The sequence below is a fragment of the Oncorhynchus kisutch genome, linkage group LG5 (genome assembly GCF_002021735.2).
Source record: "Oncorhynchus kisutch isolate 150728-3 linkage group LG5, Okis_V2, whole genome shotgun sequence".
Lineage (NCBI taxonomy): Eukaryota > Metazoa > Chordata > Actinopteri > Salmoniformes > Salmonidae > Oncorhynchus > Oncorhynchus kisutch.
The window spans coordinates 2130786-2140926 of record NC_034178.2 but is presented as its reverse complement, the minus strand read 5'-3'; the positions used below and the strand labels follow the sequence as shown (position 1 = coordinate 2140926).

Below are 10141 nucleotides of genomic sequence, written 5' to 3'. Positions count from 1 at the left end.
CCAGCAGCACACATTTTTGTTGTAGCCCCCCCCCCCAAAAAAACCATCACCTGATTCAACTCATTAAAAGGACTTTATGATTAGTTGACAAGTTGAATGAGGTCTACTACAACATAATTATATACTGTTACTTGGGGGCACTGGAGGAATGGAGTTGGGAAACACTGGACTAGTGGCCACTGCCTCTTCCTAGAAAGGAGAGTATCCTCACCTAGCTTTTCCTACACTTTATGTCCTTTCCCCTTTTAAAGCTAGAATACATTTGATGAATAAAATCAAGATATATAGCCACTGATTCTTGAAGAATATAACTTAAAATGCCCCATCAGCTTAGTTCTACTGTCATACCCCCATTAGAACTCAAAACATAAACATGTTTTACTCCCATTCTTCTCTTCAGATCCTATCAAGCTCTGTCAGGTTGGATGGGGAGCGTCGCTGCACACGTTATCAGGTCTCTCCAGAGATGTTCGATGGGGTTCAAGTCTGGGTTCTGGCTGGGCCACTCAAGGACATTCAGAGACTTGTCCCGAAGCCAATCCTGGGTTGTCTTGGCTGTGTGCTTAGGGTCGTTGTCCTGTTGGAAGGTGAACCGTCGCCCCAGTCGGTGGTCCTGAGCACTCTGGAGCAGGTTTTCATCAAAGATCTTGCACTTTCCTCTGATCATCTTTCCTTCGATCCTGAATAGTCTCCCAGTCTCTGTCACTGAAAACCATCCCCACAGCATGATGCTGCAACCACCATGCTTCACCGTAGGGATGGTATTGGCCAGGTGATGAGCGGTACCTGGTTTCCTCCAGACGTGGCAATTGGCAAACTCCAAGCGGGCTGTCATGTGCCTTTTAGTGGCTTCCATCTGGTCACTACCATAAAGGCCTGATTGGTGGAGTGCTGCAGAGATGGTTGTCCTTCTGGAAGGTTCTTCAATCTCCACAGAAGACCTCTGGAGCTCTGTCAGAGTGACCATCGGGTTCTTGGTCACCTACCTATAGGCTGTCTCGTCGTTGTAGGGGATCAGGTCTACCACTGTTGTGTCATCGGCAAACTTAATGATGGTATTGGAGTCGTGTCTGGCCGTGCAGTCATGAGTGAACAGGGAGTACAGGAGGGGACTGAGCACACACCCCTGAGGGGCTCCCGTGTTGAAGATCAGCGTGGTGGATGTGTCGTTACCTAGCGTTACCACCTGGAGGCCCGTCAGGAAGTCCAGGATCCAGTTGCAGAGGGAGGTGTTTAGTCCCAGGGTCCTTAGCTTAGTGATGAGCTTTGAGGGCACTATGGTGTTGAACGCTGAGCTGTAGTCAATGAATAGCACTCTCACATAGGTGTTCATTTTGTCCAGGTGGGAAAGGGCAGTGTGGAGCCCAATAGAGCATGCATCATCTGTGGATCTGTTGGGTCGGTTTGCAAATTGGAGTGGGTCTAGGGTTTCTGGAATAATGGTGTTGATGTGAGCCATGACCAGCCTTTCAAAGCACTTCATGGCTACAGACGTGAGTGCTTCAGGTCGGTAGTCATTTAGGCAGGTTACCTTAGTGTTCTTGAGCACAGGGACTATGGTGGTCTGCTTGAAACATGTTGGTATTACAGACAGTCCTGTAGCTTAGCATCTCTTGGGGACCTTGAATGCTGCATACATTTTTTGGTACCCTTCCCCAGATCCGTGGCTTGACACAATCCTGTTTCGGAACTCTACAGACAATTCCTTTGACCTCATGGCTTGGTTTTTGCTCTGACATGCACTGTCAACTGTGGGACCTTATATAGACAGGTGTGTGCCTTTCCAAATCATGTCCAATCAATTGATTTTACCGCAGGTGGACTCCAATCAAGTTGTAGAAACATCTCAAGGATGATCAATGGAAACAGGATGCACCTGAACTCAATTACGAGTCTCATAGCAAAGGGTCTGAATACTTATGTAAATACAGTATCAGTTTTATTTCAATACATTTCCACAAAAAAAAAAAAAAACTGTTTTCGCTTTGTCGTTATGGGGTAGTGTGATGTCATTATGGGGTAGTGTGATGTCATTATGGGGTAGTGTGATGTCATTATGGGGTAGCGTGATGTCATTATGGGGTAGCGTGATGTCATTATGGGGTAGTGTGATGTCATTATGGGGTAGCGTGATGTCATTATGGGGTAGCGTGATGTCATTATGGGGTAGAGTGATGTCATTATGGGGTAGCGTGATGTCATTATGGGGTAGCGTGATGTCATTATGGGGTAGCGTGATGTCATTATGGGGTAGCGTGATGTCATTATGGGGTAGCGTGATGTCATTATGGGGTAGCGTGATGTCATTATGGGGTAGCGTGATGTCATTATGGGGTAGCGTGATGTCATTATGGGGTAGCGTGATGTCATTATGGGGTAGTGTGTAGATTGAGGAACATTTTTTATTTAATACAATTTTGAATAAGGGCTGTAACAAAAATGTGGAAAAAGTCAAGGGGTCTGAATACTTTCCAAATGCACTGTGTCTGAGTCATATCTGTATAATGTTAGATTAGCCTAGAAGCTATTTTGGCTAGGGCACCCTGTAGTGTGGCTGAATGCATTAGATCAAGCACACAGATCCAAGTTTACAACAAATTAAGTCAACTGCATCAAGAGATGACCTTGTAGTATGCTTATCATACCTCTAATCACAGCAGTGTTCTGGTCCCTACAGTGTGTAACAAATCGAACCCTATTCCCTATATAGTGCACTACTTTTGACCACAGTCCTAGTCAAAAGAAGACCACTATAGAGAATAGGGTGCCATTTGTGAGACAATATGTGACTCAATGACGGTCTGCACAAAACCTTCTCAGGCAGAGCTGATGCTGGGAATGAACCAGGACAACCTAGAGACTTGGGTTGAAAACGTCTTTAATGGTGCCAACAAACAGCAGAACAAAGCCCATGGCTCTGTCCCAATACTTCAGAGATGCACCCTTCCTTCCATGTTTCCTTAAGGTCAGTGATGGGGTAAGGGATAGCAAAGTTATCACATTATTTCCACCAATCCAGATTCGTGATTACTTCAGAAAAGGAAGGACGGATGCATTTCTAAAGTATTTCAACAGGGCCCAATATATTTACAGTACATAAGGTTGAGTTGACATAATTGGGGTGATTTAGGGAGAAAGTGAGAATTACACTCCACAAATCACCAGATATTATTAGCTCTATTACCTTAATGTGTATTCATAATGTCATCAAACCAAATCGCACAGGGAACACCAAGGTGTAGTTGAAAGTGTATTTAGTAATAAATCAAGGACCACACGACGTATCCCATTGGTCTACTGGTAGATGCTTCATTGCCTCTAGGTTGACGTGTTCCAACATCTACACTACCACACCACTTAGAATGCATATATTTTGTGTGGGTTCTACTTGAGAAACCTGAGTAGAATGGCTGGCAGTTCTAGAAGCTTCTAGAACAATGCAGGTCTACTATAGATCAGACAGACCACAATCGATACAAGACAGTTCAAAAACCCTCAGTTGTGAGAAAACACAATGAAAGGCCGGGATTCAATCCGATTGCGCTTTGTTGACAATGCGCCATTTAACTTCTTGGTGACTGGGGGGCAGTATTGAGTAGCTTGGATGAATAAGGTGCCCAGAGTAAACTGCCTGCTACTCTGTCCCAGATGCTAATATATGCATATTATCAGTAGTATTGGATAGAAAACACTCTGAAGTTTCTAAAACTGTTTGAATGATGTCTGTGAGTATAACAGAACTCAAAAATCCTACCAAGAAATGGGAAATCTGAGGTTTGTAGTTTAACTCTTTGCCATTCCAATATGCAGTGGGATATTGGTTATGTTGCACTTCCCAAGGCTTACACTAGATGTCAACAGTCTTTAGAACCTTGTTTCAGGCTTCTACTGTGAAGGGGGGCTGAATGAGAGGGGATTGAGCCAGGTGTCTGGCAGAGTGCCACGAGCTCGTGGCGCACAGTCACAAGAGTTAGCTCTCATTCCATTGCTTTTCTACAGACATAGGAATTCTCCAATTTGGAACATTATTGAAGATTTATGATAAAAACATCCTAAAGATTGATTCTATACTTACTTTGACATGTTTCTACGACCTGTAATATAACTTTTTGAACGTTTCGTTCGACGTTCGGCTGGACTTGCACGCGCGTTTGGATTTGTTTACCAAACTCCCTAACAAAAGAAGCTATTTGGACATAAATTATGAACTTTATCGAACAAATCAAACATTTATTGTGGAACTGGGATTCCTGGGAGTGCATTCTGATGAAGATCATCAAATGTAAGTAAATATTTAGAATGCTATTTCTGACTAATGTTGACTACACAATATGTAGTCAATATGTAGGCTGCTTTGTTGTCTGAACGCTGTACTCAGATTATTGCATGGTTTGCTTTTCCTGTAAAGTTTTTTAAAAATCTGACAGCGGTTACATTAAGGAGAAGTATATCTCTAATTCCACGTATAACACTTGTATTTTCATCAACATTTATGATGAGTATTTCTGTAAATTGATGTGGCTCTCTGCAGAGTCACCGCATGTTTTAGAACTACTGAACGTAACGCGCCAAAGTAAAATGAGATTTTTTTGATATAAATATGAACTTGACCAAACAAAACATACATTTATTGTGTAACATGAAGTCCTATGAGTGTCATCTGATGAAGACCATCAAGGTTAGTGATTCATTTTATCTCAATTTGTGCTTTTTGTGACTCCTCTCTTTGGCTGGAAAAATGGCAGTGTTTTTCTGTGACTTGGTGGTGACCTAACATAATCGTTTATGGTGCTTTCGCTGTAAAGCCTTTTTGAAATCAGACACTGTGGCTGGATTAACAAGAATGTTATCTTTAAAATGGTGTAAAATACGTGTATGATTGAGTAATTTTAATTATGAGATTTTTGTTGTTTTGAATTTGGCGCCCTGCGCTTTCACTGGCTGTTGGCTACCATCCCACATTTCCCAGAGAGGTTAAGCGACAACTTCGGATTGAGCCGATATGTGCAGTGTCCACTGTTAAAACGGTCTCCACAAAAACGGGAATATTGCCTTTAAGGTGCATTGTCGACAAAGCGCGATCGGGGTTGAGTCCATCCCCATTTCTCTCGCTCTTTCTCCCTCTGCTCCTCTTATTAACGGTCTGGCCGTTGGAGGCAGAAGAGTTTGGCCTGGTGGTCTCCAGAGGCAGTGACCGCCATAGAGGCTTCTCTGTGGGAGGAGGAGAGAGAGTCAGATGAGAATAGGAGCCTTTCTGGATCAAGTAGAATACAAGTTCCCCATAACCACTGATACAGGGTCAGACGTTTTGTTCATAAGCCTAATTGAAAAGGTTAGGATCTGTGATTAGCGGAAACTTAGGGGTGTGTGTGTACCTGTTGAGTGTGAAGTCGAGGATCTCCGCCTGGTGGCCACGGTACTCTGACACCATGGTTCCCGAGCGGGCATCCCACAGCCTCACCGCCCCGTCCAGACTACAGGTGGACACCACAGAGGATGACTCCTCCCACTGCAGTTTAACAATGCCAGCCTGACACACAGTCGGTTATAGAGCATATAACAAGGCATATGAAAATAGCAGAGCAACACGTCTCTACAATCCATGATCAGAGGATTATTGTGGGTTTGGTTGTGAGCCTGCTGGATGGCTGGTTTCTTACCTGGTGCTGACACTTGTGTCTGAGGACCTGTGAGGAGAGGTCATAGATAGCCAGGGTCCCATGCAGATACGCCACCGCTATCAGAGGCAACCTGGACAACAGAGAACACGGCATCATTCAAAACATGGCAGCTGTTACACACCGTATGCCATGTAGTTCATTTAAAGTTAACTTGTGATTCTGGTCTTATGTTAAAAACATGAAGTCTTACACATTGCAGAACCCCACTGACTCCACCGAGTTGGTCTCCTCGGCATCCTCCTGAGAGGCTTTGGCTTTGCCCCCGTCCACAGAGAACACACCCAACACCTACACACCCCATTAGATACATTCCAGTTATACAGCATATACCAACTGATAAGTAGCAGGACAGCACATCTCGAAAACCCATACCATGTTGGTCAATTGAACACATGACAGAACATTTTCTTGTGAATAATGCATGTCAATATCCCCATGTCATCATGTCATCTGTCCCACCATGTAAACCCAGAAGTACTGTTTTCATTCCCACTATCCTCTGTACTTGGTCTCTACCGTAGCTCCAGTAGTTACGTGGTCTCTACCGTAGCTCCAGTAGTTACGTGGTCTCTACCGTAGCTCCAGTAGTTACGTGGTCTCTACCGTAGCTCCAGTAGTTACGTGGTCTCTACCGTAGCTCCAGTAGTTACGTGGTCTCTACCGTAGCTCCAGTAGTTACGTGGTCTCTACCGTAGCTCCAGTAGTTACGTGGTCTCTACCGTAGCTCCAGTAGTTACGTGGTCTCTACCGTAGCTCCAGTAGTTACGTGGTCTCTACCGTAGCTCCAGTAGTTACGTGGTCTCTACCGTAGCTCCAGTAGTTACGTGGTCTCTACCGTAGCTCCAGTAGTTACGTGGTCTCTACCGTAGCTCCAGTAGTTACGTGGTCTCTACCGTAGCTCCAGTAGTTACGTGGTCTCTACCGTAGCTCCAGTAGTTACGTGGTCTCTACCGTAGCTCCAGTAGTTACGTGGTCTCTACCGTAGCTCCAGTAGTTACGTGGTCTCTACCGTAGCTCCAGTAGTTACGTGGTCTCTACCGTAGCTCCAGTAGTTACGTGGTCTCTACCGTAGCTCCAGTAGTTACGTGGTCTCTATCCTACAGTAGTTACAGTTGAAGTTGGAAGTTACACACACCGTAGCCAAATAATTTCCCAAACTGTTTAAAGGCACAGTCAACTTAGTGTATGTAAACTTCTGACCCACTAGAATTGTGATACAGTAAGTGAAATAATCTGTCTGTAAACAATTGTTGGAAAAATTACTTGTGTCATGCGCGAAGTAGATGTCCTAACCGACTTGCCAAAACTATAGTTGATTAATTAACAAGAAATTTGTGGAGTGGTTGAAAATGAGTTTCAATGACTCCAACCTAAGTGTATGTAAACTTCAGACTTCAACTGTATGTGTCCTCTATCCTACAGTAGTTACGTGTACTCTATCCTACAGTAGATACGTGTACTCTATCCTACAGTATGTATGTGTCCTCTATAACACAGTCTGTACGTGTTCTCTATAACACAGTATGTATGTGTTCTCTATAACACAGTATGTATGTGTCCTCTATAACACAGTATGTATGTGTTCTCTATAATACAGTAGTTATGTGTTCTCTATAATACAGTAGTTATGTGTTCTCTATAATACAGTCTGTATGTGTTCTCTATAATACAGTCTGTATGTGTTCTCTATAATACAGTCTGTATGTGTTCTCTATAATACAGTCTGTATGTGTTCTCTATAATACAGTCTGTATGTGTTCTCTATAATACAGTCTGTATGTGTTCTCTATAATACAGTCTGTATGTGTTCTCTATAATACAGTCTGTATGTGTTCTCTATAATACAGTCTGTATGTGTTCTCTATAATACAGTCTGTATGTGTTCTCTATGATACAGTCTGTATGTGTTCTCTATAATATAGTAGTTATGTGTTCTCTATAATACAGTAGTTATGTGTTCTCTATAATACAGTAGTTATGTGTTCTCTATAATACAGTAGTTATGTGTTCTCTATAATACAGTCTGTATGTGTTCTCTATAATACAGTAGTGCCCACTGCCCACCTTGCCAGTGGCAGTGTTGATGAGCTTGGCACGGCCATCCACGGAGCCCGTCAGCACCAGAGAGCCGTCCTTGTTACAGGCCAGGCACGTCAGCGCCCCCTGGTGTCCATCATGACCTGAGGTGGCCAGAGAAGCGAGGAGACAGTTGAGTGGGGATAGAAGTTGTTCCTTACCGCTGGTCCAGTGGCAGTTATTATTGTTTTATCCTCAGAAAAGTCCAGATTAGGATTTGGGGTTTGGTCATCTACTCTAGATATAAAGTAAGCTATGTACACTAATAAACACATTCCACACTGATTTCCGGTGACCATGACACATATCCTGCCGTCTGGCAGTAGTGGGGATGATCACATACTGTGTTCAGGCGTGCGACAACTTGGCCAAACTCACCTTTAATCACATGGGTGGCATTTCCCTGCTTGAGGTCCCAAAGTCGTACGTTCCCATCTTCATAGCCCACCACAGCTCTCTTCCCTGTGGAGAAAAGACAAAGTTGTTACATGTTCAACCTGGCAGCACAGATCATGGTAGAGTGTTCTGTGCTGAATTGTCCTTTACGCTTGGCTGGGGAGACAGTCTCACCGTCTGGCAGGACCTTTCCACTGGTAGACTGGCAGCCAGGGCCCTGCAGGGTCTTACAGTCACCCCCTGGGATCTTCCACATCCAAACGTTACCGTCCGCCATGCCCGCCAGCAGCACCGGGGCGCAGGGGTGCCACTCCATCCACTAACACACACACAAACACATACAAATGACTGAACTACCTAGCTTAATCAGGCTGAATCAGGTGTGGCAGTGTGTTCCTGCTGGGCTACAACAAATATGCGCACCCTGTTTTGGGCCGGGCTGTGTTCTTCCTCACCTCCAGGTCTCCCACCTCGAAGGACCACACCTCCTGCTTGGTCTCCACCTTCCAGACCTTGATCAGCCCGCTCATGTCCCCCGTGGCCACCAGGGAAGAATCATGGCTGAATAAAACACTTGTCACGGAGTCCTTATGGCCTACGGTTGTGGAAAAAGAAGGACAAATACTTGTTTATTCTGAGCTCAACTATCCTGTAGCATAAAGAAATGTCCTATTGGGATGTCAAAGCTAAATTAAAAGCACAAACAACTAATTGATGACAGCTTGGAGTGTATGGAGACTCACCTGTACATTCAAACAGCACTTCCCCGTCACTCACTCTCCAGACATAGGCCTTGTCATCCTCTCCTCCGGTCACAGCCAAGTTGTTTGTGGCTGGGTCCAGACTCACACAGAACACAGAGCCTTGAAAACACAAAGTCAATGTGAAAAAAAGAGAGACCCATACATGTCCCTGGCCTATCCAATAGCTTCCACCCTGTCTCCTTCCCTTCAATACCTGGAATACATGAAATGACTGTAAAGTCATCCACCCTTTACTGTCAAATCCTATCAACATAGTGGTGGTGGTGATGGACAAGATAATGAGATGGACCTACTACCAGCAACTGCCACTGAGTTGTTTAGAGACTGAAAGAAAAGCACAAGTGAGGTGATATAGTTAGCTAGCTAGTACCCGTGTGTTTGGAAAAGGTGAGCTCGCTGTCATCTTGCTCCTTTTCCTGCTCCATCTCGTCGTCGGTATCCCAGTCTTCCTGTTCATTGTCTCCGTCCTCAGTCTCTCCGACGTCCACGTCCTCGAACTCGTCCGCCAAATCATCTGTCCGTCAAAGTGAGGTATTACTGTACTTGACACATGTACCTCTCTTAGTTTTATACCACGACATTAACTCATAGAAGGTCTAACCAGCGTCCAAGAGACAACTTATTTTGCTCAATCAATGACAGTCCATGTAGCAAGTCCTCATAGAGTTATAAGGACATGAACTAAACTACACCCCTTGAAGCATCTGATTCTGACCAACTAACGTTATCTAGCTAGGCATGCAACCATCATTACCTGGGTTTTGCTCTGTTTCGTTAAGGTCGATGACTTCTATAATCTCTTCATCCCCGTGGAATTGTACCGAATTTTCGTCCGAGTTATCCATGATAGCTAGCTAACGTTAGATGTTACCAAGGTGGCTAACTTAAATTAGCTGCCTACCTTGAGAGCTGAAAAGTTTGCTAGAGCGACAAATGTTGAATTCAGGTTAAGAAAATATGTTAAGTCAATCAAAGAAAATGCTAAAGATTGTTATTTCTTGGTGCTGACCGAAGAACAAATACTAGCTGAAGAGAAAAACATCTAAATAGTGTCCTCATGTTTTTTTCACATGTGGGAAAGTCTCCGGAATCCTCTGGCGCTCCGTGATGACGTCAATTAAACATTTGATACGATTAGTATTTCGCCCTGAATCTTGACACGCCCCCTTCACAGTAACAACCAATCCATGCCAAAGTGGGCGGGACTTCTTCAACATGACTACT

The 10141-nt window shown here is 44.2% G+C and overlaps 1 protein-coding gene across 1 annotated transcript; it reads right to left on the bottom strand.

Moving 5' to 3' along the window:
- Positions 1-2861: 2861 nt before the first annotated feature.
- On the bottom strand, positions 2862-10018 carry LOC109881342 (angio-associated migratory cell protein-like). Its single transcript, XM_020473501.2, has 11 exons — positions 9672-10018; positions 9288-9431; positions 8897-9016; positions 8609-8748; positions 8328-8472; positions 8136-8219; positions 7746-7861; positions 5872-5969; positions 5661-5751; positions 5376-5530; positions 2862-5211 (listed from the first exon to the last, which is right to left on the bottom strand). Exons 1-11 carry the CDS (start codon positions 9760-9762, stop codon positions 5136-5138), a joined length of 1260 nt encoding a protein of 419 aa, XP_020329090.2. The 5' UTR covers positions 9763-10018; the 3' UTR covers positions 2862-5135.
- Positions 10019-10141: the final 123 nt, after the last annotated feature.